This window comes from Betta splendens, chromosome 12 (genome assembly GCF_900634795.4).
Source record: "Betta splendens chromosome 12, fBetSpl5.4, whole genome shotgun sequence".
In the NCBI taxonomy this organism is placed as follows: domain Eukaryota; kingdom Metazoa; phylum Chordata; class Actinopteri; order Anabantiformes; family Osphronemidae; genus Betta; species Betta splendens.
Genome location: NC_040892.2, coordinates 8,544,376 through 8,571,096, shown reverse-complemented (window position 1 = coordinate 8,571,096; position 26,721 = coordinate 8,544,376). Strand labels below are relative to the sequence as shown.

General features: G+C 45.6%; 1 protein-coding gene across 30 annotated transcripts in view; it reads right to left on the bottom strand.

The window, feature by feature from the left end:
* Positions 1 to 1,338: 1,338 nt before the first annotated feature.
* The window catches only part of LOC114866594 (formin-binding protein 1), a 39,029-nt gene continuing 13,646 nt past the window's right edge, over positions 1,339 to 26,721 (bottom strand). For 5 of the 30 annotated variants that reach the window (XM_055513276.1, XM_055513274.1, XM_055513262.1 and 2 more), the window contains exons 3-19: positions 24,441 to 24,497; positions 23,970 to 24,117; positions 19,030 to 19,092; positions 18,326 to 18,430; positions 16,479 to 16,493; positions 14,871 to 14,999; positions 14,415 to 14,561; positions 12,745 to 12,936; positions 11,302 to 11,490; positions 9,329 to 9,421; positions 7,646 to 7,660; positions 7,347 to 7,382; positions 6,165 to 6,274; positions 5,938 to 6,070; positions 5,542 to 5,662; positions 5,257 to 5,451; positions 1,339 to 5,180 (exon numbers count right to left, since the gene is read on the bottom strand). In XM_055513276.1, the coding sequence (XP_055369251.1) occupies positions 5,002 to 5,180; positions 5,257 to 5,451; positions 5,542 to 5,662; positions 5,938 to 6,070; positions 6,165 to 6,274; positions 7,347 to 7,382; positions 7,646 to 7,660; positions 9,329 to 9,421; positions 11,302 to 11,490; positions 12,745 to 12,936; positions 14,415 to 14,561; positions 14,871 to 14,999; positions 16,479 to 16,493; positions 18,326 to 18,430; positions 19,030 to 19,092; positions 23,970 to 24,117; positions 24,441 to 24,497 (1,927 nt within the window). In that variant the 3' untranslated portion in view covers positions 1,339 to 5,001. Of the gene's footprint in view, positions 5,181 to 5,256; positions 5,452 to 5,540; positions 5,663 to 5,937; positions 6,071 to 6,164; positions 6,275 to 7,346; positions 7,383 to 7,645; positions 7,661 to 9,328; positions 9,422 to 11,301; positions 11,491 to 12,744; positions 12,937 to 14,414; positions 14,562 to 14,870; positions 15,000 to 16,478; positions 16,494 to 18,325; positions 18,431 to 19,029; positions 19,093 to 23,969; positions 24,118 to 24,440; positions 24,498 to 26,721 lie in introns of all 30 variants that reach the window. The other 25 variants (XM_055513263.1, XM_055513265.1, XM_055513269.1 and 22 more) reach the window with 25 other exon arrangements.

The window sequence follows — 26,721 nt, the reverse complement described above, 5'->3', positions numbered from 1 at the left end:
TTGTATTAACAGCATGTGTGTGTTGCTGTAACAAGGAGCCGGACTGACTTTACCAGGCGCCCTTAATGACAGGCCCGATCTCCTGAGGTGAGCTTTCAGGCTGCTCGATATCACACCGGGCGCGGCGGCACCAGGCCTGCAGGAGCAAACAGTGAAACCAGCAGCAGGAAAAGTCCATTCAGTAGAATTCAAACTCATTCACTGAAAACCCAGTATTTTGGGTGCTGCTTCCTTCTTCAGATGGACGCACACCCCGAGCGCTCTGAATGTGACTAAATGGTCAAACTGGCTGGAAAGCCAATGTTTAGTCCAGACTTTGTTACATGTCCGGGACTTGAACAATGATGTTTACACTCAACGGGACAGATTGAACCGAAAAATCCAGTCATTTTAATAAAATGAAGGATTGTCTTGATTATATCTCTGAGTTGACTGTGATTAAAACCACTGTGCTGCAAAAAAGCTCATCTATCAGTGGCTGAATGAACAGATTGTTCTGACTTCTTTGGACCAGATGGGCAATTTGTCTGAGGCCAATTTGAAAATGTATGATTATTTTAAATAATACATATAAGTAGTCATAGATAAACACCCATTTACTTCATGATCTGGGAATGCCTGCCATTGCTGGGAAGCTTGTGCAAATAATGGAAACGGATTCCTCTGCCAAAAAAAACAATTAAGAGCAAAGTGGAAATAACTCTGAATCATGTTGGAACAAAAAGCCTGCTCGCCCCACAGGATCCTCCGAAGCTACTAATTTTCTTTAGCCTTTTCGAGCCACAGTACGGCGCAGCTTTGTGTGTTCCAGGGTGCAAAGGCCAATTAGGCTGTTTGAGAGAGGTGAGCGGAGCATCTGGTACACAGCATGCGCCCGCATATTTGTGTGGGGCAACTGGGACTGGTCCCAGCTGCTGCAGCTGGGCGAGTCAAGCAGCACAGCCCATGTGTGCGTGTGGGTCAGATCAATACATCTGACTGCTGCAGTGCAACACGAAGGGGAAAACGCACACAGAACACCATGAGGGAGGAGTTCAAAAAAATTCAAAACACCTAAATCCTGGGTTGAGGCCAAACTTTTTTAAGTTTGAATCAAGTCACACATTTTCAAATCTATACATAAACTGACTCTGTCACTAACAGTGCAAGAAAAAAGCTCTGACTCATCTGAATCCAAGTGGAGTTCCCATGTTGATGGAACCCTTCTGCCACCTGGTGGCCACGATGGGGTACTGCATCGCAGGCGCTCCTTTTTTAGATACACACATGCTGTTAGAAATTATTAACGCAGAGGGATTGTGGGCTGTTGACTCAAAGAAAAGTCATTACACCGGAATCTTTATTTTCCAGGCATATTTAATTGGCACGGTAAACACAATACAATGTTTTCAGTGCTCCAGAACACAAGCATGGTCTACCACATGGAACACAAACAAAAAAAGTGCAAAACACACCATTTGGTAGACCTTACAAAGGAAAGAAGTCTCACTTAGCAAAGCAGATAAAGTGTAAGACTTTCAATAGTTAAAATAGATGTTTTCCTTTTTAAATTTCAATATTTATATATTCATATATATTCTCTCTGATTCCATCGCGCCATTTCCACTGTACAGGCAGGTTATTCAGGGGCATCGACTAAAAGGTTTGTGGCGGTTGTTGTTGCAGAGCAGCGGCAGGCGCCACCGTCTGTGTCTCATCTGATTCTTCTTATAGCTCAGAAAATGTAACAAGCAAAAAAGGTCTGTTTGATAAGTTGAGTGACGGGTGGAAAATCTCAATACAACAGGGATCTGATCATTGCTTCACTCAACAGTGCACATCATCGTTCAGTCCGTCATGTATCCGTTTCCAAGTGTTTGAATTCTCTCACAATGGTGTCACCCAAAAACATAAACAATGTAATTGTTACTCATAATCGCAGTTAAAGGACGTTTTTAAGTCCTGTCCAGGCAGAAAAGCTACAAGATTTCAGCTTAAAATAAAAACAGAAACACAATGTCGTCAAATAGAAAAGCAAAATGTTAACATGTACATTATGTGCCGCTGAGAGTGAAGCCAGTGCACATCCTTTGTGTTTAACCTCTGGGATCATCGCTTCCTCATCCTTTCGATCAGTTCACAGATACAGCATCACTCGTTCAGTCGAGAATGAGTAACAGGTGGCCCAAAATCTCACTCAAAATTCAGTCAAAATCCACAAAAAACTGTGAATCACAGTATGTTTTCATAAGCATTAGGCAGTAGGAAGACCTTAATAAAGCATCAGGTGACTCCCAACTTCATACTGTAGGTTTCATTTCTGAAACGACTGAGGAAGCACCTCCACACGGTGATTTAACTGTAAACTAACCACAACTTGCATTAGACGCTCTGATCAAAACATACAATACTAACAGTTCCACTGTACTGTGAACTTAGAGCAAAACAAATTCACAAGACATCCATGAGCTACCTACTTTATGCAAAAGACCATTCGGTAAACGACGGTTCCAACCCCCATTTCTGTCAGATTACACTGGGAACAATGAGGTTAAAGAAAGGGAAACATGCTTTTCTGAACTGAACAGAAAATAGAAGTGTATATAAAAAAAACCACAGGCACTGAACCCAAACAGTAGCTGTTAATTCAAACAGTATGACCAGGCAATGAGGGTTAACTGAATAGAAAGGCTGGAGGCTGCAGGCGGCCGCTCCGAGCTGCCAGCACAGGGGCGAGGAGGAAGACAGGGCAAGCATGCAGCCAGCGCACCACAGCGCCCGCCGAGGGGACCCCCGCCCCCCAGGCTGTGGCGACACAGTGAGGAAGCTCAAAGCAGCCGAGGGATATTAGCCCGAGCCGCCCGAGGAGGGAAAGGCCGTGAAGGGGGGAGGGGGGTGGAGGGGGAGGTGTGGTCAGAGAGAGGAACCGACGCGACTGGCAAGGCAAGAAGTGGTGGATGGAAAAATAAAGAGGGGGGGGGGGGGGGGGGGGGGTGACCGGCCCGGCGTCTGGCACCTTCACCCCTTCCAGGTGGTTCTGAAAGTGGGCGTGTAGAAAGCAGAACAATGACACAAACATCTACAGGCATTCACGTCCAACGGTACAGAGGTGCACGATCCAGTCGGTGACACCCGCAAATGCAGCTGATTTCAGACAGACGAGGTCTTCAGGCTCGTTTGTAGATGGATGAGCTCAGAGTGATTCTCTTGAGTCAATACTGGAGTTAGAGTTTAACGACTCACACACACATGCACACACACACACACAATGGACGTTCCTCCCTCCTCCCGCAGCTTTTTGTCCTGTCTCTGACCACACCAGTGCGTGTGTGTGTGTGTGTGTGTGTGTGTGTAGATTGGGGGGGATTCCAGATGCCAGCAGCCACGTTCTGGAGCGCGTGGTGCAAGCAGAGTTAGTTACACTGAGAAGCAAAGCTTTGCAACAAAACAGCAAATTGGATGTGGTTGAGACTCCTGGATGAGTGTTAGAAATGAAAATAGATGCTAAACGCTGTGTCTATAAATGATGAATTTCTCCTATTGTTGCTTGAAATCGCAGGTGTTTGTTGTTTGTTTCTACTAGGGTTTGGAAATTGAGACGCGTTTCCCAATTGTGTCTCTTTTTCAGATTCAGGTGCGGTTTGGCTCTGTCTCGGACGCTGTGTGTGACGTGTGAGGAGCGTGGTGGTTTTCTCCGAGGCTGCTTGCCCTGTCATTCCTCAGCCAGCCTCGCGAGTTTAGGAATCTGCAATTAAAAAAAAAAAAGAAAATACAAACACACAAAACAAATGACAAAAAGCAAAGTTAGATGGGTTTAAAAACTCTGATGAAAGTACAGAAACCCAGTTCTCAATGAGACAGATAAAACGATGAGGTCAGCAGAAAGCTGTCGGCTTTTGTGTGTGTGAAAAGCCTCCATTGTCTACAGCACTGATCTGATTCCACGTAATGTACGTAAAATGCTTTTCTCTTCCGAATGCACAATATGCGCACCTACGAATCCTCGCCGGACGGCAGAGTGTGTTAAGTTAAACGCAGGCTCATGCATGACTGATGTAAGAGCTGCAGGAAGCTGACCAGACTGTGAAGGACACAGACACCATGCTTTTAGTAAATGCACCCCTGGAGGAGGTGCAGCTCAGAGACCCATGCAGGAAACCACAAAGCTAAGTCAAGACCAGCTTCATTTGTCCTACCAGACATCTTTACTGCCTTAGCGCTGGTCTGAGAACAGCCGAAACTTATTAAAAGGTTCAAAAAAACAGCAGGAGATAACAATTAGTCACTAATGCGATTATTGAATAAATTTAACCCAAATCAAGGATCGCTCTTACAACTTGATCTTATGTTTCAACAGCACTATGATCAACTTACAGCATGCAACACTTGAGCGGGTGCAATAATATTTTCTATTGTTTAACCTACAAAAATATCTTTTCATATTTATTCACAATTTACAGCATGTTTAAATTACATTTGCACGATTGCACATGGAGCATGCTTTCCTTTGAGGAGCAGGAGGTGGACCGAATCAACCAGAACCGCGCCGTGATGGTTCTGCCCGACCGCCGTGATCGGCGTGTGATTAAAAGCGCGGTGAGTTGGAGGTGATACTGCAACGCTTACAAGCAAAACACAAATCAAGTACTGTGTGTTTGAAATGTACAGGAGACTGGTGATTTGCCCTGTTATGCTTTGAGAGGAGGTGGCTTCTTTAAACAACCACTAGGTGGCACTGCAGTGAGTGAGCGATGAGGAACTACAAGCTTCTAGCAAACAACATGTGGCCCAGCTGTGTTTTGCACAGAGCTCACAAACAGTGCAAAGTGACAAACGCCCACACAACTGTCACAACTGTCATGAGGCACAATGGACAAATCTGACAGGTCCTTCCCTCCGCAGGAGACATGAGGAGTGTGTGGGAGAATTTATCTTATCTCTATAACCTCCCCGACGTGTTTATGAGTGTTCATGAGTGGAAACGCACGGGCTCACGGTAACAAAACGCACTTGCTTGCTGATTTAGATGTATGTCATAGCACCTTTGGCATTAGTTTCCAAAAAGACCTCGACGTAGGATGTGGGGACGTATCCCTCCTCCTCCTCGTTCCTGCGAACCCGCGTCCAGCCGTCGCCTTTGTCTTCCTCTATCACGTACAGCAGCTCCCCCTCCACCAAGGAGATGGTGCCCTCGTTCTGACCTGCGGAATGGAGAGAAGAAGAGCGTGAGGAGGCCTCCTCCGAAGCGTGGCTGCGTGCGGGTTGCTTTGCTGCTACCTTCGAAGGGGTACAAGGCTTTGCAGGTGCCGATGGTGGGCAGGGTGTCGTCGTCGAACTCGTCGTCGAAGTCCGGCGTGATGGAGTGGGGGGCGGGGGCGGGGGCGGGGGCGGGGTTGGGGGCGGGGTTGACTTTGACCTGAGTCTCTGAGTTCTGCTCCTCCGTGTAGCTGCCGTCCGGGCTGCTCAAGGGCCAACACACACACAGAGTAAATACACCGTGAAAACGTAGTCCACCGTGGGAGGGCGGCTCCTGGGCTGCTGTTCGTCCGAGTGTACCATACCTCTCCCTGTCCTGCGCGCAGTTGTTGCTCACTGTCGTGCTGTTCTGAGTCTCGTAGATTCCACTCCTGCGGTGCGAGTCGCTCTTGGACGGCATCCTCTCCTCCACCTCCGCTAACCAGCCCTGAAAAGCAATGCAGTCGTTACGCACGTGCGGGTCTCGTCGCACTTCAAGCCCCGAGGCTTCTCCGTTTCACAGTAAATCTAGGCCATTGTTGTCCACGCGGCCAGGCCCTGCAGCTGCATCACGTCTTCTCCTAATATGGGCCAGCGTCAGGCTTCTTTGGAGCGACTCCAGCTGGAGCAGTGAGCCCCAACGCCTCATTATTTACTGTCCGAGACAAACCAAACACTGCAGCCTTGGAAAAAATAACGCTGGGCTCTCAAATTCGAGCTAACCTCGAATTTCTGCACTTCAAACTGGAGCTTCTCGATGTTCTGGCCTATTTCTGTTAGCCGGGGGTCCACGCTGGCCGGGTCTCCCATCTGAGGGTTCTTCACGTACACGTCTTTCATCTTAGTCAAAGCATCCCTGCAGGGGATCAAATTATTAGTGTTTTATTAGAAAACGGTGCACGCACAAATACCGCTCCTCGTGAATGGAAGACAGAACCTCATAATAATACCTCTGGTCCATTTCTTTTTGAATGTCTTTGTTTAATTCGTCTATCTTGCCCTGCAGCTTCTTTCTCCTCTGCTCTGGCGGCAGGTGGCTGAAGTCCTCTGGTCCAGAACCCTGACAGTGCAAAAGAGGAGACGAGAGGGCGAAGACGGAAAGAAGCAAAGATGAAAAACAGTAACTTTCACATTGTTTTGTGTGCTGTGTGGCTGTTTTCACGTTTCTCTGGCTATGTGCAGCAGTGTGAACCCTGACTCATGGGTGGATGGATGACAGCCCCACAAATGGAGCTCGTCTTGTGTTTTAAGTACATGATTTAGCTTGAAGGAGCGACTGCAGCCACATTAACGCAGAGCTGGTCTGTGTACAGGCTTGAGGCCTTTCACCTAATAAGCCGCTGGTTATATTAAGACCAGAATGTTTCCAGTGCTTAACTGGGTTAAACTCCATGCAGGCATGTCAGTATCAGCATCTTCGTGCTGTCTTTATTCAGCGCTCACACTCATTTTTATCAACTAAAACTAAATCTTGCACGGACTGAATAGTTCGAAGGTGGCGTCACAGTCACGGACTTGGGGCCAGGATTCGCTGCACATAAGCCACGTCAAACAGCGACAACCCCCACCCACCCCCATGCATCAGCATGCAACACTTACCAGGCATGCAACACAGCGACCTGTCCACCGCTATCCGGCATCATGCTACGATCTCATCACACATGCATCATGTATTAATTCTAGGTTTCCTCTATGGACCCTGAGTTAAATGCTAAAAGTCTACATGATTAACTTTAATCAAACAAACTAAAACTACTTGCAGGCATTGGCTAGAGTGTTCTTTGATGTTTGACCCATAGGTTATATTAGGTAAATATTAATCTCTTTGAAGGGAATCTGGCATAAATCTCCTCAGATAAAAACTAAATACAACTGAAAATATGTACATTTTTTTTCAAATGTCGGTCCATTTCTTCACAGCTTCAAGTGAATTGCTTTGAAAGCTTAATCAACAGCAGATCACAATGCACCCTACTGTACAGATGACATGAAACGCATGCAGTGTAAGGATGTGAGTGAGTGTCTATACCTGGGATTAGATTAGTATGTTACCAGGACATAGAATTTGTCGAGACAACAGGGACTACCAGACTACGAGACGGACGAGTAACACATAGAGTAAATATGATCACCTCAATGAGATTCCGGACTTGGGAATTGAGTGTGATCTGCACCACAGAGACCACAGACACAGTTTGGGAGAGACGCCACGACAACACAACCACAACATAAAACAACAAAACAACATTGAAATGAGACAACGACATGATTGCGGTCCATCGTTGTGCCACAGCAAAAACTGAAATTATTCACTTGGAAAACGGGAGGAGGTGGCGGTTCACAGAACATTAATGACAGCGTGTTACTGGGAGGACGTGACATGCGTGCTATGGGTCATGCCGCTACAGTGCGGTTACGCGGTCATGCTTACCAGCTTCAGAGAAAGCTTCATGGGGAGCGGGAGGAAAAAGAGACACACAGAAGTCAACATCAGTAGAAAATCAGGCATTTGTTTCATCTTCCTTGAATCAAACAAACTGTACATGTGTTCTATGGTTGAAGCTTTCCTTTGCCAAATTTCACCGTTGAGGAAAAGAGCGTACACTGAAGCGTTTTGGCTTTCTGTGCAGGCGGTGTCCAAGAAAAAGCCCCCGCTCTTTCCTAACGTGGTGAAGTTTAGCACGTCAAACATGATGGATTAATGCGAAAATGGGAACGAGGTCGGGAAAAAGTAACCCACACCCCGCACAAGCGTGAAGTAAAGGATGAAAAGAACAAATGGAGAGGAAGAAGTAGAGGGGGAGCGGCTGCAGCAGGGACAGATGTGTCCTTTACTTCTTGACCGCGCTCTGCTGCTGCGACAGCAACTAGAATGTGACAGCAGAGGGCGCCAAAAGCACGTGTGACAAACCAGGTGCTGTACGTTGGACATGGAGGCAGATACTGTGCACACAACGCAAGCTGGCAGGACGCCTTAAAACTTCAGCTATTAAAACCCTTATCCTAGACGAAACACTATGCCTTTAAATTAAAGCAGCAGAAAAAATGTAGCCAAGGGAACAAAAAGGTAGATGGAGTAAAAAGAGCAAAATAAATGCTTGTAACTGTGTTTATTTGGATTATTTGCTCAGCGATTCTTCAAAGGAAGTGGTTAAGTGTTGAATGCAAAGCACAGCGCACAGAGTAGATGACCTATAATCCAGTTAGAGGCTCGCAGGCTGGTGCACAAAGGAGCTCTCCTCATTTTGGCCCACTAATCGAGTCATCCACCTGTAATGGTCCGTTACCGTCTTCGCTAAGACGCCCTGGGAGCCTCAGCGCCGCTAAAGGATGCTTGGATTTCCTACGTGTGAAGCTTCACTTACAAATTGTCTTTCCGTGAGCAAATGAAGATGCTTCATAAGCCACTGGACGCAGTGGAAGCACATAATCTGAAGCAGTCAGTCGTCGGGAAGCTGCATTTGCATGTTGGCTTCAAACCACCCAGACAGACACAGATATACAGGTATAGTGTGATCCTCATAGACAGACAATGCAACGCCAGCACAAGGAAAGCGCTGGAGGGGTTAATTCTGGGTAGTGTGTGCCGAGCCACGGTCCAAAGTGTGACGAGCGGGTCATTGCTGGGTGGGATGAAGGGCCCCCTCCTCCTCCTCCTCACCCTCAGCACCGCACATCCCTCAGTGCTTGTTACACTTTGTGAATTGACCCCTAGTGGATGGCCGGCTCGGCCAGGAAGCCCCCACAGCTGCAGGACACGGCCGCATAACAAAAACGAACAGTGGAAGCAGGTGCCAGACATGCGGCCATTTGTCCCATTTCTACGGGTTTCAGTCACATGATCCACACGGAGCCAGGCGCACACAAAAGCCTCCTCTGTGGGGGAGATTTTGCCTCATCACTTACGACAAGCACTCCCCTCATAGAGGCTGGATGTCACACAGAAAAATGACCATTAAAGCTACTGCCCGTCGCCTACACGACTCGTACTCATCACAGACAAAACGCACATCATCTCCGTTCGCTCACGTCGCCGGACGCCACATCTGCACACGCCCACAGAAGCACACGCACCGGCCGCTGGTACTCACTGGCGCCCGTCACACACACTTACAACATATTGCCTGGCCTCGAAAGCATATGTGGGTCGGCCCAGAGTCCTCTTCATTAGCTCTTTGTGACAAATGAGCGAGCGCGGCGACTGTTGCTGCAGTGGTCGTCAGAGAGGACACAGCGTCGTCAATGAGAGCTCAGAAAAACAGCACTGATGTCTTAAAGCTCTTATAATGCATACGCTCCTTACCGGACTCCTTAAATACATACACCTTCTCTATTTCCTCCCAAGCAACACACATACTGTACACACACGCACACACACAAAGACTGTGGATGGATTACACAGCTGGTTGGCACCACATACTGGTTCTCCTGCAGGGATAGACCTCCCTCAACTGTGCAGGACGACACAGCACCTCACTCTCCTGCGACTAACATCCTAATCCCTAATGACACAAGTTCTCCCTGCAGGTGCTAGGACCAAAAAAATACAGTACAGCTGAATATAAGTAAATCTTATTAATATACTAATAGTGATCATCAGTACCAGCTAAGCCTTTGCTCCTCTGCTTCATGACTAAGACTCTTTTGAGAGAAGATGAGCCTTTTAAAGGCTTCGTAGGTCCTGGTATTAGCTGGAGTACTTTCTGTTGTAGTTTCTGCGTAGAATATATAATGTATTTATATAAACAACGTAATTATACGGTAAAATGTACCACATCTAAAAACATACAAACACATACAGGTGACTGCCATGAGACATGAAAAGGAGTGCGAATTCATTAAACACATTGTGATTCTGTTTGAAAATGAGAACAAGTTTAATTCACCGCTGGGATTTGTGACCTAGTTTCTAACCTCTAAACCTTCATTTAACCCTATATTTGTGTGGCAATGTCAAAATTTAATCTCTTCAATCTTTATAGCGGGCTAAGGGCAAATGCATCTGATTTAACACAGGTTTTCTCTGCTCTGCTTCAGAGCTGTTGCAGCACTTCCGCTTTGAGAAATGTGCACTTCCTGCCTGGAGTTAGAAAAAAAAAACCCTTCACACTTCCCTTTTTACATCTGACCTTCACTCGTTTCCTCTAACATAATCTCACACGCCGCACTGTACCGCGTATTGTTCTTTGGCCTTTTTAGACGTCGTGTTAGCACCAATTCATGCCTGTGTTTTTACTCGGAGCGAGGGCTGCCCTTTCAAAAATACCAGAATCGACTAAGCCTATTTGTGTGCGGCCCGGAAGGAACACGTGAGCTACCGCCCATTCCTGAGGTCAGGGAGGGATGAAGGTTGAAGTGCAGACGGGAAGGCGTGCTTTGACCTGCCCCGGCCTGTTGAGGCCTGACAGTGGCTAGATTTCAGAGCGGCAACTGGTGATGACACCCGCCAGGACTCTGGGCTGGTGCTGATAAGGCTTCTAAAATTACTCCCACCTCCCTCCACTCAGAGGGACTCTGGCCTGAAGCCCCGGGTTCATATTGTGATATAGAATCCTCTTCCTTACGTCTGGTTAATGTACCACATGCAATCTGCCCTCATCAGACTACAGGGGAGTGCAAACGGAGCAATTGCAGTCTCCATGCTGCTGCCGCCAAGAGCGCTGGGGTGCCACGCTAATTTCTGTCAACGGGAGAAGGGAGGGAGGGGTACAGTAGGTGAGAGGGACTCATTATGAGCACAGTTAATATGAAAGATGAAGGGACAGGATGGTGAGTCAGACAGTTACCATGGAGTCATAGTTACGCACTACACAAGCATGCTAGAGAGGCAGAAACCCCGAGCACTGTATGAGTTAATATACTACTTTAGTCATTTAAGCATTATGAGCCAAGATGCAGTTCTCAACATGTGAAAATGAAACTGTTATTTTTTAATCGAGGTGCCATCGTCTGTGCTCATTACTGGTAAATGTGATCAAGTTCTACTTCCTCTACTCATACAGTGCAGGGGGTGCAGAGCTCTGATACAGGTGTACACAAACACACACATGCACAAAGCTGGCTGGACACACACATACACACACTTACCCCTCGCCTCAGGCTCCGGAGGCAGTGCATTTTGGGTTTGGAGGTCATGAAGTCGTTGAGGCGGTGGGAGAGGGGCTCCTTGTGCTGCTTGGGAGACTGGGGGTCGTTGGGAACAGCAGAGGGTGAGGGCGGGGATGAGGCTGGGGGGGCAGGTGGGGGCTGGTGGGGGGACGTTAACAGGGACATAAGCTACCGGTAAGAGAGGGAGCCGTGACGGAGAGGAGGAGAAAAAAACATGGAAGAAGAAGAGAAGGGGGCGAGAAATCCAACGAAAAAACAAGACAAAGGAGGAAAAGGAGGAGGGAACACAAAACGAAATAAATAAGCCTCCAACAAATATTAAAAACAAACAGAACGCAAGAGACAACGGAACCAACATCAAACCTAGCGTATAAGTGGATTAAAAATGTCGAACACATAGAACATAAAAAAGAAGAGGACGACCGGCGTTTGCGGGGAATGTAAGAACGGGTCGAAGCAAGCGGCTGCAACAAACCCAACAGCAAGGAGCTTCAGTCAAAGCGCATGCAAGCGTTGGTTTCCCATCTATTTGTTGCTCCCACCCTCCCCAAACACCCCCCACCCCCCAGGACATCAGCAGCTGAATTTGAGGTCCTCATCAGAGAAATCTGACCCAAGATGTCAGACTGCGCGTTTCACTGACCAGTTCAGGGGTTAGAACAGGATACCACCACAGCACATGCAAATCTTCCATTACACATGAAAGAGAAGCCCATCATAATGTTGTACTTGCCTTGATTATGTATGTGAATGATCACTATAAATAACTCCCTCAAACTTGCTACAGGTAATGTAATCTATTGTTGTGTGTGAGGTGAAACACCAGTTTCCACAGCTACTTATACAGGAGTGGTGCTGGTGCTTCCCATCATCTGCACACACTCACTTCCAGGCTTTGTCTCCCACAGACACACACCCGTCTGCGGTACAGTAGGCTCTCATGCTCTGGTTTCACTTCAACACCAACAGCGCCACCAGCCCGTAAGTCAGCCAGAGAGGTCGGGACAAACCCACTGATTTACCGCTCGAAGGGGGGAAAAACAGCGGAGAGAGACGCGTTATTCCAGAACAAGTTAATATCTGCTACAGTAGGTGAGACCGTCCACGGGGCGAAGGTGGAAACGTGTTTAGTGTGTGTTAAAGTGAGGCTCCGGATCCCAGTGAGTGATTGCCAGGGAGGAGAAATCAGGTGGCAAAGAATAACAACAAAAGTGGCAGGAGTAACACAGAACTAGCAACTCATTCGTTGAACTTAAGAAAAAAAAATACCAAATAAAATTTCAGTGAGCTCTGTAACAAGGCAGAACCAATACAAGGTTATACAACCTGTAATGTGAGTGTGAAGTGACCCCAGTAGAGGGAAACTGTACTGTACTGTATGTTGCGACCATTTGCTACTGTAAGTATGAACGGATGTGTTACCTTGTTCTTGTTCTTAATGAACGGCCACAGTTTGCCCTTGCTCTTGCCAGCAGGCCTCTCCTTGGCCTCTCTGGTGTTGGACAGGCTGGTTTCAGACGCCGTCCTCTTCATGGCCTGGCCGTAGTCCTCGAACTCCACATCCCCCGGGGGCTCGAACCCAGACTTATAGGACTCCACCACCTGCTGTGAATCCTAGCGTGCGACAGTTTTGGCAGCGGTCAGTCACAAGTTCATTCTTCATAGAGTTTCATACACTTGTTTTAAACACAAAGTGGCGACTAAAAGTGGGAGCGGGGGTCTCTCTGTTTGGATTGTCCACCTCACCAGCAGGTCTGGAGATAAGACGCAGCACAATAGTGGCCTGGTGAGTCTGTGTTTACAGTGGGCTCTGTCTGATAAGAGTTCATGAGTGTGTCATGAAAGATGGGGGAGAGCGTCTGTCGTTACTCGCTTTGTGGGCCGCGTTGGAAAAGAGGAAAAGAGCTAAATCTGTCAAACAGGGGTTATGACAAAGCACACAGGTTGGGGACACAGCCGGGCTCGTCAGCCACAGGAAAGCATAGATTAATCATGTAGGCTGCATATCTGCACTGATAAGGCCGGAAGGTCTGGCTGCAGTTAGAATCGGGGGTCAAAGACGCTCACTACATGTATGGGAGAAGAATCAGAGACAAAGAGAAGGAAGAGACATGTGATACGTTATCCCCCCCCACTGTTGTTTACTGGAGCAGACAGTCACAGGCTGGAGTCATCTCCCTGGAGCTGGGCCACGCACACAAACATGCACACACACCCACACATACTACTACTTGGTCCCTAGGGAGAGTCTTGTTTTTGTCACATGTCAGAACGCGATATATCACAGCGAATCTGGCCTGTCGCGTTAGCATCCAAATAATAAATACTACCAAGTAACGCAGCAACTGCGAATCAACTCGGGGGAAGTTGTGTGTGAAAGTGTGTGACTGAAAACAGAGAGGCTCTTAGAAGGTTTGATCAACATGAGGCTGGGGAGAATAAGCATATTAGAGATCCCTGGATTACAGCTGCAGCTCAGAGCAGGACATTCCTTTGGAGCAGGGCCTGCATGGGGGATGAAGCATCACTCTGGCTGGTGTAGCTATGAGCTCACTGACAGGTAATAAAAGGGAGAACACACTCGAGCTGCCTGGATGGCATGTACTCGCTGAATAAGTCATGTGGAAATTAAGGGGGAATCCAGAGATTTAATACCGCTCCAACCCACAACAAGATTGAAAAGAAAATGCGTTTCGATATATGAATTTTTGTCCCTAAAATAGCTTTGCTCTTTTTTCCAGCCTGAATGAGTGTAGTAGTGGGTGAGTCCTGTGAAATGCCCCTTTAGGGGGGGACTGCTGTATTTCATGGGCGAGTGCTTGCGTTCATTCATCTTTCCTAGTATTAAAGGGAGGCCAGCACATAAATTGAATCATTTTGTTCAGACATAGAATCCTTCCTCAGCATTTCACTGTTCTCAGGTGGGCTGTTTTATTTTTAAAAGCCTCCTAAGAGTGCCAGTCAGCCACTATGCTTGTTGCCTAAATGTGAGATTGCGTGGAGCGACCGACACCCCAGATGAGTAACTGACATGGGCGTGTGTGTGTGTGTGTGTGTGCGCTCATACTGTGTCTCTTATCCTGTGTACTCACAGTCTTGGGGTCAATGGATTCAGCGCCTTTCGTCATGCCGTCTAAACATTTCCCCACAATGGGCAGCACTTGGCGATCTACGTCTGCAAAGGTCTTCATGCACACTCCGACCCTCTCGATTCTTCTCTCCTCCATGTCTTGAAGTTTCTGCGTTTAAAAAAACAGGCATTTTTCACACAGCGTCTCATTACAGACATGAGTGGGCAGGGTTCGCTTTGAATGTGACACACTGTTGGAATTTAACAGTCACAGGAGTAAGAAGGGTTTTTTTCCTACTGAATATCAAAGATGTGATACCCATCTGGTGAATCTGTTACATACTTTCCATTTTTCAAATGCTTCAAAGCATTACTGACTGAAGCCTGTTAAAATGTAACACACAAAATAATTCATACACCATGAATGCAAAATGATGACTTATAATGAACGCAAGGTTACGTGTGCTGTTGTATTCACCTGGAATATGCTGGGTATGACTGTGTAGTAATGTTCATTCTGTTCCTGGTTGAACTTCTGCAGGTAGGCGGAGTAGTCGCCCTTGCTGTCAGAAGCCATCTGGTGCCGCACCTGAGCTTGCTGTCGTGCCTGAGAGGAAGGAAACACAAAGATGCACATCACAGACGCGCTCCCTTCAATGAACCTCAGTGTCCCTGATTAACGCAGACATAAGGGTCACGCACACACTTAACCAGGGCATAGTGTGCGCTACATAGGCTGACACATTTGTGCATATGTGTGTGCATGCATGCACATGTACAGTAGAGACATAAACACACAGCTTGTCGACGCATGGTCACAGGTGCGAGTCTAAGTCGAGCAGCAGCAGCAGCAGCTTTCGGTGGTGCACCAGACGTAGGCCAGCACAAACACATAAAAAGGGACAACAATCAATGCACTGGGTGCACAACGAGGGATTTGGATTGCCCGCCCAGTCTGGCCTCTCGCGACTGTCAGTAATGTTGATTATTTTAAGCTAGATCAGTCTCGGGCAGGCAGTCACAAACACAGCAGGAGCAGCCTATTACGGTTCCTCAGCAAACAGATGGACATGAGATTATCTCAGCTATGCAGCATGTGTGTGTATCTATGTAGCTAAGTAGGCGCATGAGTTTCCCGTTTCATTCAGATCTGAGCCCTTTACACACATAGAGCTTTTTCAATAAGCCTTATATATGTTGAATGCAGAACAGAAAAAAGTGGACGTATACAGCAACTGTGTGATGCAGTAGTGAGAACACAACTCTCCTGGGAACATTTAAAGGACTTCATCCAGTTTCCACACACACACACACACACACACACACACACACACACACACACACACACACACACACACACACACACACCAATCAGAAGGTAGAGCTCAGCCTCACACACATAAGCAATAGATGACAAAATGGCAGAAAAGGTGGACTTTGGAGCCGAAAGCCTCGTCAGACGCAGACAGAATATTGCCAGCACGTCAGGGACGACGATACCCACACAGAAAATGAGCTAGAATAAAAAAGCACCTGTGAAAGTCCAGCTATCTAACATCTACATGAAACCTCCGTGAGCATGCATTATGTGTGTGCTGCAGAAATGCAAAGTGTGCTCAAATGTATTGAGTAAACAATGTCGCCATGGCAACCTGGAAACCTCAAAACGAGCTGCTGTGCCTGCAGCCACATCACATCCTGTTGTCATTTTCTGGAAATTACCGGCTTTGCTGCTATTCAAACCGTTGTGTGGTGCGTTTAGTTTACATCTATATGTAGATTTGACTGTCCAGCTGTAAAATATCACATAAATAGGCAGGACAAAGAAAAATGGCAACGAGGAACAGAAAGCTTGTGCCTTGTACTAACATATAACAACGTATTAACACCTTTCATTGAATGTTCCTACATCACAGGAAAAGGTGCTGATACAAGCCACTGATCACGTTCACACAGGACACGGCAGGTTCACAGTGACCTTGCTGAGGCCACGTATCAGACTCTACAGGAGAGTGTGTATCGCAATACAAGTGAAGACAGTGTGTGTTCCCACAGATACAACAGGCTCTCTGTTCCCTGAACCTACCTTGTGGGAACTTCGCTTCAAGGCATGGCATAAAATACACACACACACACAAACAAGAAAAGGTACGTTAGCTGTTTCCAGCTCAACAAAATGCAGATGCACTTCCTGGACCACCAGGTCAGTCCAAAGGAGGAAGTGGGTGTCAGGCTGAACAAGCACTAAACCACTAAAATACCAGTAATGTAAGAGTTGGACATATGATTATTTTTCTCCACAGCGATCGGAGAGTGAGCGTGTGTGAAAGGGGGGCTTTGTGGATATCTGGGCTGTGAATCCAAACCCCAAATTGAGGGATATACTTGCCAGAGGAGGACAGAGAACAGTTAGAGGTTTGCTACAGCTGCACAGAAAACCACAGCACCTCAGCTCAGCAAACAGCGACTCGCTTTGCATTAGAGGGAGACATCATTTCAGAGGCTGCTGCTCCTGCTTAACTTGTCGCAATGCATTTGAGTCAAGTACAGTAACAGTCAGTGACTGCCTGAGCGGTGACAAGTGACATTGTTGACAAAGTTCACGCTTAGTGATGTCGGTTTCAACCACCGCATTTATTAAACACCATATGCAAACACATCAGTGCAGCCATGTCTAAATATATGCTTGTGAGACATCAACTGCAGATAAAGGAAAAAAACTAAATAATAGTTGAAAGAAATAATCAAACACTCTTTTTGAAAAAACAAACTTTTTTTCCGAATCCCATTTTGTTTAGAATTAGGTTCAATACCTCCCTAAATTAAAGCTACTGTACTTCCAAAATCTCGACAAAACAGTAGGTGGGTGCAAAGTTAGATTGATTACGCCAAACCACCAGAATAGTGAAAGTGGCAGCGAACACATCCAGCATACTGACGATCTTCACGCCAGCAGTGATCCTAATTGAATAAGAGATCATCTTGTTCTCCTATTCTATATCTTTAAAAGGAGGATTATTTCACTTCCTCCTGCAGAACTCTGTCTAATGCATGGCTATCTTATGCTTCAATAAATGGAACAACTGTAATCAGACACAACGCGGCTCTTGTTCCAAGACTTTTTTTTCTCAAGCTGCTGTGCAGGGCCCGTCCAGTTGGGCTCCATGTTAACGTGAGCCCATTGTGGCTCCTCGGCTGTACGTCCACGGAGCAGAAAGGCTTTTTATTTCGGCCTTTATTTGCATAATAATTGGCGCTGAACTGTGTCAACTCTGTGAGTCTGAGCTCTGCTCCAACAGCTCATGAAGCAACAGGAGCACGCGCTGCTGACCCATTATGCCTTGCGGGCGTGGGACCCATGTGGGTTAAAGGCTGTGATTTTGAGGGCTCGTTTCATTGGATATGACAACAGGAAATGACATCAGCTGCCGGCCCAGGGGGCTCTGGGCTGCAATTCCTGAGAATCGGATGATGGCTGCATGTGATTGTGATGTCATTCAGGCCGCTTAGTCATACCAAAATTAGATTGATCAATAAAAAAATAAAAACTTGCATTGACTGTTTGTAATTCACTACACATATAAACACAACTAAGCACTGAACCTGTGTAACTGAGGCCCATCAGAACCATAGTGATTGTGGCTGCTGTGCAGCGATAATGAGAACTCCGCTTTGTTCAGCAGCAGCAGCTCACTGTGCTGCTAAGACAATGCCAGCCTTTACACACAGTCCCCGGCATGCTAAACAGTTATCACTCAATCTGTGCTGTCCTTTGAGCTCAGTGAAAAGGGGAGTCAGGTGTGAGAACACATGAGGGAGGAAAAAAAAAGGGAAGTTGTGTAGGGAGCGTGGGGAAAACCAGGCACTCGTGAGGGAAGCTACGCTTTAGAACCCGGTGGCGGCTGCACAGGAGAGGGATGATACTGTACATACCTTTTCCACGTCAGCCTTAGTCACGTTAATGTCAGCATCCATCTTCTCAAAGTATTGCTGTGCTCTGTCGGCCTCTTTGCAGTCCCTCTCAAATTTTCTTTTACACTAAAAACAGACAAAAAATCCAAATTTGACACGATCACAGACATCGAGTCGGTCATTTCCTGCCAAGAGCTGCAGCCAATACTGTATACAAGTTGACCTTTTAATAAGCTTAATAATGGACGTCATGAAATGTATATACGTCACATACATTTAAAGCCCAGCATTGTGTACAACAAGGTCATTTTATGTGACTGAAACAGCGATGGGGGCTGTCAAAGTCTGCAGGCTGCAGATTAAACAAATGTTCATAGTGGTCATTTGTGTTCAGAAAAACAAACCATTCATCCAAAGCTCTTCTGACCCCTCTAACCGAACAATTAGTGTTTGTTAGGCGAGCATGCACTCTGAACTATGCCTATCTGCCTGCCACACAATGGGATCATTGAACACACACAGACGAAGCAGGACAGGGCAGTTATGAATGTCTCTCACGGAAAAAGGAGCTGAGCAAAGCTTAGTGTTTGGTGCAAAATATCTGTCCTCACAGACAAATGAAACAGACACTAGTGAACCTGCTTTTATCTAGTTTATATGTGAAATGTAATCTAAAAATGTAAATTATAACCTTTTTTGGTACTGCATTTTTTTGGAAAACTTACAGATTCCAGCTGTTTCCACGAGCTCTCGATGTGCTGCTGTGCTTTACGGCCATCATGGAAGTGCTGTCAAGAGAAACGCCAAAATAATTAGTAATTATTATCATACTATTAATAAACCTAAAGGATTTTTTAAGAGGGTGAAACCGACCTTGACATAGTAGAACTAGGGAATCAGGCTAGGCTATACCATTAACCAGTACAAAAACTACTGTACACTTGCAAGCAAATACTAATATTACCTCAGAAAGTAGGACATCCCCTAATAGGTTTGATCCCTGCATACAAAATTATGACCATATAACCTAGTGACTCTGGAGCTTTGTACAAGCCTGAGCAGATGTGTACATGTCAACTTGATTAAAGAGCAAACCAGGTGCCCTAGAGTCTAACTGTGGTATAATTTACAACTCTAATAAACCCACGTTCCAGGTTATTGTATATAAACCAGCTTTACACTAAGCAGAGATTCCAATAAAATAAAAAAGGGTCAAACAGATTTCAGATCAAGTAACAGTGGCCACCGGGGGACCAATAACAGCGTGGTAATGCCAAACAGATGCTGTTTTTACGAAGCTGCAAAGTCACATGTTGTGAACAGAGAACACGGCCGAGGGCAAGGTTCTGTTTTTAAAATAGAAAAAAGTCATACAAACATTCAAGCCTTGATGATTTCATACGGTCAGTAGAAATCTGAGGACCTCTTTACAAAGGGAGATCTAAACAGAGATGGTAACACACTGCTTTGCATCAGTAAAATATGAATGGAGATTTTGGTATTCACTGACTTTTATGTTCTTACAATACGACTTACAACTCATTGTGGTTTGAGGAACTGCACGATAAACAACCTGGGAGATCTTTTACTAGAGACTGCAATGACGCTGACATGATAAAATTAGAAGGGCTGATTAGCATGATTAGCATAAACACTGCTCACAATAGTAATGTGGTCAGATAGAAAAATGGAAGGCTGTAAGAAGCCAGTTCTTTGTAATATGGGGGGAAATGGAGGTTGTGACTATGCCAAGTGGCAAATCCAGGGGGCAGCTGCTCATCGAAACTCCCATGGCACATATGCTGTGTTTTTGTGAAAGACTTTTTAACCCAATCTCGCTCCAGGAGACCACGGGACTTCGCCTGGAGGCAGAGCACATCTCACTGTGTGGACCGCAGCCAGAAAGCACAGAGCAACAAGTCTAAACCAGTGTTTTTTTTAACTCCCAATGCCTCAGTTGCAGGTCGACATGTTAATCTGCTAAAGAATCCACAAAGACTCAAATTAAAATGAATATAACGCAGGGACTATGAATGAGGTGTCCCTGGTTACGCAGCCTGCAGAATCCCCACTCCGTATCTGAGCTGAATATTGATGATGCTATTCAACAAACCCGGACCGTTATAAAGAACAGAAAGCTGCCGGTTTCATTCCGCCGGAATTTCTGTGAACACGAGGAAGTTCAGTACTCCGAACTAAGTCAAAGTCCCAAACAAGAGAGATGTGAAATTAAGCTGCAGGACACCTGGAGGTTAAGCACACCTACGTACTGGAGCATCACACACACACAAGCAGTCGGTCAGAACGTAACACAGTTTACCTCAGGTAGTCGCACTTCTCATTTCCCAAAGAGGGAAGCTGCGTAAAACAGGGAAGTGCTCCAGTGTTTTAGAGGAAGTACTTGACCTCTACCAAAGAACGGGAGCCTCTTAAGCCCTGTCCAACCAATCTACAGTGTAATCACGCTTTTGTTGTCACTCTGATGTTCAGATTCCTTTTTAAAAAACTACACTCTACATTTTAACTAAACATTGCTTTACTAAATAATGATGAGATGAACTGAAGGTACCATGAAGCTTTTCTCATTGCCCAGCAACAGCGTGCTGAGATTCTTGCAGCCAAATATTTGGCACCATAACAACATTTCTGAAAAACAGCCAGTATCTGATGCTGCCTGCATCAGCAAACCCTCCATCACTGAGAAGATAAACAAAGTGACACTCCTCCCCAAGCACCGCGATCACATTAAAAAATCCCGTCTGAGGTTGAAGAGCGAAGGCTGTCGGCTGGGATCCAGGTGTACATGCAAAGCTGCGGCCATTTACACAGGTGTTCATCGACCTTCGCAAGCTGTGAACACGTCCTGTCGCTCCTCTTCGCGTCCCGCTCAGTAACAGCATGCGCCCGGTGGGGCACTTCAACAGGTCAGCGACCTGAAGCTGCTGCTCTCGGTTACAGGACCAGGCTGGATCTGACGTGCCAACACATTCTTGACCAAACTTGGTCGAAGCACAACTACTCCGAATAAATAACTGTAATAAAAGTGGAGCTGGAAAAACGCTATATTTTCCATCCAAATGTGTCTGATCACAGAGAGCAGATTTAATATTTACTTAATACCATGAAGCAGGCCTGGTTTATACACTATGACGACATCGTCCAACAAAGGAATTCCTCCTGCTAACATCCTGGTACAGCTCACACCATCTGACTCCCTCCAGCTACCATAATTAGAAAAGCAGAAACGTGGCATTGACGACGTAGTATTGGGAGAAATTAGGTTTCTCATTCTTTAAACGGACAGACGTGCTCTGATGAGGCGATGAGTGTGTGAATCACAAGCTCTTCACTTTTAACACAAAAACACACACAGCCACCAACTGACCTGTTAGTCATCTATTAACCTGACAGTTCCGTGCAGTTGTCAACACACAGATACTCATTATGTACTAGAAATATCCACAGGTCATACAACACCTAGAGCCATTAGAGGAGATTTAACCTCATGAAAATCCCATTTCTCAGGATGTTTAGGACCATTAGGCAGCAATCCAGACAGCGTGACACTGCAGAAGTTGTTCATATAGTCCATGCAGTGGCTATGGAAAGCCCCACTAATCAATTCTCGCTCTCAGCTTCCAACCTGTTTTTTCTACTCAATGTAAGAGGAGACACTTTGCTCTTGTGGTTGCATTTCTCGCCTCGGCCTCCTGGAGATGAACAAGGGGAGGATCCTCTGCCAAATTCACCTTAATGTTATATAGCACATTGTGAATTTCAGCTGACTTTTCAGTAAATGTAATTCTCATATTCCTTAAATTGAAAATGGTTTGTCTAGCTGGTTGAGCACAAGTGTAAGACGAATAGGTCTTCCCCAGTCCCTAAATAATATAATACAGTGTAGGTGCTTCACTGTGGAGAGCAAACACAGGTTTTGGAAGTCTTTCAGAGTGGTACAGGTTCTTCATAAGTCCTCATTAGAGAGAACACCTTAGCATCGGTGGGGATGCCAGTGTGCTGACTCAACACCTTATTGCGATCCCTCAGCACAATCGAAGTCCTGTGAGACTTAGGCTCCTCATCCCATCTTAACCTTGCATACGCCTAATCATTACTTATTATAATATTAGGCCATAAACACACTGGTCAATGAGATTATATCATGATACAGTGTCTATCCATGTCACTTCATTTAATTAACTTGAAAACTGGACTAAAAGACAATGGCCAGGAAGCAGAGCTGGAACTTATACTAAAATACTGTCATCTGCCATGGTTGGAGTGAAAGAGAAGGAAAAAACAGGCAAGAGATCATTACATAATATGTCCTGTTTAGATCTAATAAGCGCTATACTGTGCACGTAGGTTTGCATAAAAAATTATAACAAGATCCACTTATCCTTTAAGACAACATTCTTGGCTTTACCTCGTATGTTCCCCCGAGCAGAGCTTAGCAAGAGGTCCGCTCAGGGAAACAGCACGGAAGGGTGTGGAAAGTTACCAAAGAGCCCCACGTGAGAAACTAATGGGGCGTTTTTATTTTGTTCTCCTACTGCGTTTGTAGTCTGGATTCGGCCTTTTCAAAGAGTGGCCTACGATAAACCCAAGAGCCCCTGACCCCCCTCTAATCCTACTGTCTGGACGGACACAAATCAAACTAGCTGCAGCGCAGAGAAGTGCTGCTTAAAAATTAATGCATGAAACCAGAGCAAAGACGAGTCACAGGGCACGACTTAGGATTTTAAAAACACTATCTGTTAAGGGAAACCATGAAAAACTTTCTGATTAAAAAGCTCAATTTAGATGTTTTTTGCAGCTTCTTTAACAAATGCATGTATGTTGAAAGTGAAACTGTGAAAAATGAGGCTTAATGAGGAGGCTCTTCAACTCCTCGATATGACTGAGAAACAGTTTGTTGAGCGCCTTTAAATGAAACAATCCTCTGTTCATCAAATACATTGTGAGCTATGGAGTCATGCTGTGCTGGGAAACCACCCCCCGCTTCATCAACTATAGAGAAACTGTTGTGAGACTCACATGACAGTTTATTCAAAATACCAGCGGAAAGATATATAATGGAAAAAGTGATAAAACATCACTAGCAAAGTCTGTTAAGAAGACGCTAAAGGAGAGACAACGGTCATCGATGATGTAACCTTCACTATCCCAATACTCTTGTCACCTGTTCTACAAATAGGCATGTCTAAAAGTACTGTGCCTTTGAGCACGGGGCTTTGGGGTTCTTGCACGTTCATGACACAGAGTCCACAGTGCTGCCATTCCAGCTGGGTAGCTGCTCCCCAGACAACTCTACAGATTTAATGGGGACCGCGCTGTTATCTGTGAATCATGTGCTACGGGGTCTAACCGCTCATCCCAATTACACTGTAATGGAGAGACATAAAGTCAGCAGAATCGCACCAATCATTAGTAGGCTTTAAAGAAGACAAATAAGGATGTAATGATACAGAGATGATGACTTCCATAAAAAGGATTCAGTCACATTCTGCGCTTCTGCTGAGCCTTTGGGTGTATCTATATTTACTCAGCAGTGACCTTGTACGCCAGCGTGCATGTTTTCCTTTAAAGAGCCCATATCCTACCATCTATAAAACATACTAAATATATTATTGGATTGACAGAAGAAAATGTAACGTCGCCTCACCGTTTTCCTCTCAGTCTTGAGTTCCTGCAGGAAGCGCGTAAGTTCGGTGATGATTTGAGACGTCAGGTTCTCCGATATCAGCTCGTGTTGACCCGCGTAGTCATTTAGCTCGTTGAGTGTCGTCACGAAGGCTCGACAGACGGTGTACCTGATGGAAAACAGGAAGCGGTGTTGGAGGAGAAATGGTAGAGACAGAGGCATGTGAGGATCAATACAGCTTCAATATCCATCAGTGAAACAGCTTGGCTTGTAACAAAGACTGGAAAATGGATAAAACTGCCTGTAAAATACCTTTAAATGGTGCTAATTACCACATCATCTATTCTGTTCTGCCCAGAGGCAAGAAACATCAAAGCTCATATGTGCACTACAAATAATTTAGAATATGTTAATTTAAGGGTTGTACAGGTGCTTAAATTATATAATTCTAGTTTTGTTCTGAGCTGAGTTAGTTCTGGTTGTTTAACTCACTTGCTTTCCTCATCTTCTCGCGAGTTCTTCTTGGGTTGATATTTCTTTGATAAATTCCTGAAAGGACAAATAGTTGAGCATTGTCAGATATTTCTCAGTCTGCACACACACCATTCCCATTATATTTCCCTGACACTGCCCTTATGGACCTGCCAAAGGATCATCCAGTACAACGTTCAATCCAGCAGAGTGCTTTCTACTCCTTCAGGTCATAAATCACTGCCCCCAGGGGTATGCATGCAGAGCCAGTGACCAGGAACAAGCGTGCTTTTCTTACGCCACCGTTGCCCTTGCTTTGACACTGACCGCACGCTAGTGGCGCCAGATAAGAGCAGCATAAGTGAAAGAAAACGAGGATGTAGGATGAATGAAAATATGCCATTGTGTGAGCTGCCTGGAAATGAAGCCCATTATTATGGTTACAACAGTCTTTCGACACACGTCTTCCTCAACCTAGCAACTGTTATGTTGTTTGCCAGGCCACAGTACATGGTGTCACATTGTGTTTCGTCATGACAACACCCTCACCACCCAACTGGTACTCTGTCAGCAAAACACAATAACATGATGCATGCTGGTTTATGTACACATGAAAAGACTGACCCAAAATAGAGAAAATTAGGTAACACACCAGGGACTGGCAAAATGATTATTATTCTGTTATGTATTAACTGATAACAGTCCGCTCATAATGGCCACTTAGGCCTCTACATGACTTGTGCATGTTGTAATAGGAAATGCTTAATCGCTGTGGAAATGAATATTACGTGTTAAAAATAATCTACACATTTTGTGTCTGTGCTCCATCCAGCTCTCTGCCCACATCCCCCACGCCTCTCCTCATCTCCCTGGTGGCGCTTGCACTGTTGCTAGGCAGATCGACTGTATCCGTCTGTCTGTCTGTCTGTCTGTCTGCGTCTGCTCTGATCCTTCCCAGATGTTGTGTCATTGCATTTGCACTTTAAAAACATGTTTAAGGAACTGACGAAACTAGTTTAGCGACTCATTCTGACAGGGAGGATTATGTAGTGCGTTAACGTGCTGCTACAGTGGTTATGAATATGAAAGATGACTCTGTCTTACTGGAAACTCACTGGGAGATAATACCTCCTCATACTGGTTGATTAAATACCCTCAGACTCTATTTTAGCCTCACCCAATCCCTTTTGTGAGCAGGACTTTACTCCTGCTTGTTATGGATTATGCCAGACGGGAATTTGGGGGAGGAGGGGGAGGACAGAAAGCATTAAAATATTGCCCTGCATTGACTTGACTGGAGCACTGTGCATGTTTACACCAACGCGATAAGGAATAAGATTCTTCATGGATCAGTGCATGGCATGGTTGGTATGGGGCATAGATGGCAGTCAGAGAACCAGAGAACACAATCATGATTTATTGTATAAATTCCACGCCAGTGTTCTTGCAGTGACATGTTAAAATGTCAACTAAACCACTAAATGGCAGGGAGGGAAGAGACAACAGCACATACGAGACGAACGAGGACTAGATCAAGGATTCAATTAGTTTAGGTCATTAGCTCAAACAGCTTTGCGTTTTTTGGGTTGAGCAGACACGTCAGATTAAACTTTCATGAGCTAATTAAAAAAATTAATTCTTAGGTATGTCCAATACGCACCACAAGAAGCACACAGAACAACCTATTACTCATGTACTCCTCCTGTCTGTGTTTTTATTTTTATCTTCATCTGACAAGTGTACTAATATAGACAGACGTGTATGTGTGTGTTTGCTTTACAATATCTAATGCATAACTAGTCCGGTTTGACAGTGGAACTCTCTGTATATGCAGAGTGTCTGCAAACATCCGCACCATCTGTGGAGCCTGAAGTTCATGCAGAGTCTACCCCGGTCCTGTCAAACACACTGGAGACAGATGCTGGCTAATTCTATTATGGGGCATCTACATGTGTTGCAACGCACGTGCAAATCTGAGACTGCTTATGTGTTTTGGACGACAGTATTTGTTTAAAAAAAGGGCAGAAACTGTGCACGTGGACACATGCAAACTGAAGTGCTGCAGTAAATGAGACGGTGCAAGTGAGTGTAAATGCCTGTTCATATTTATGAGTGTGTGTTCAAGAGTGAACGTTCGGGAGTGTAGGGCTACGTGAGTAATGCATGTAAACACAGACAGCTAGTCCTATTATCTCAAGCTGATTTAATTCTCAGAATGAGGCGTGGGATGGTCTGCAGAGGACGTGTTACAGGCTGGTTGCTAGGTGAATCCTGGATTGGCATTGGCTGGTCCCTATGAACT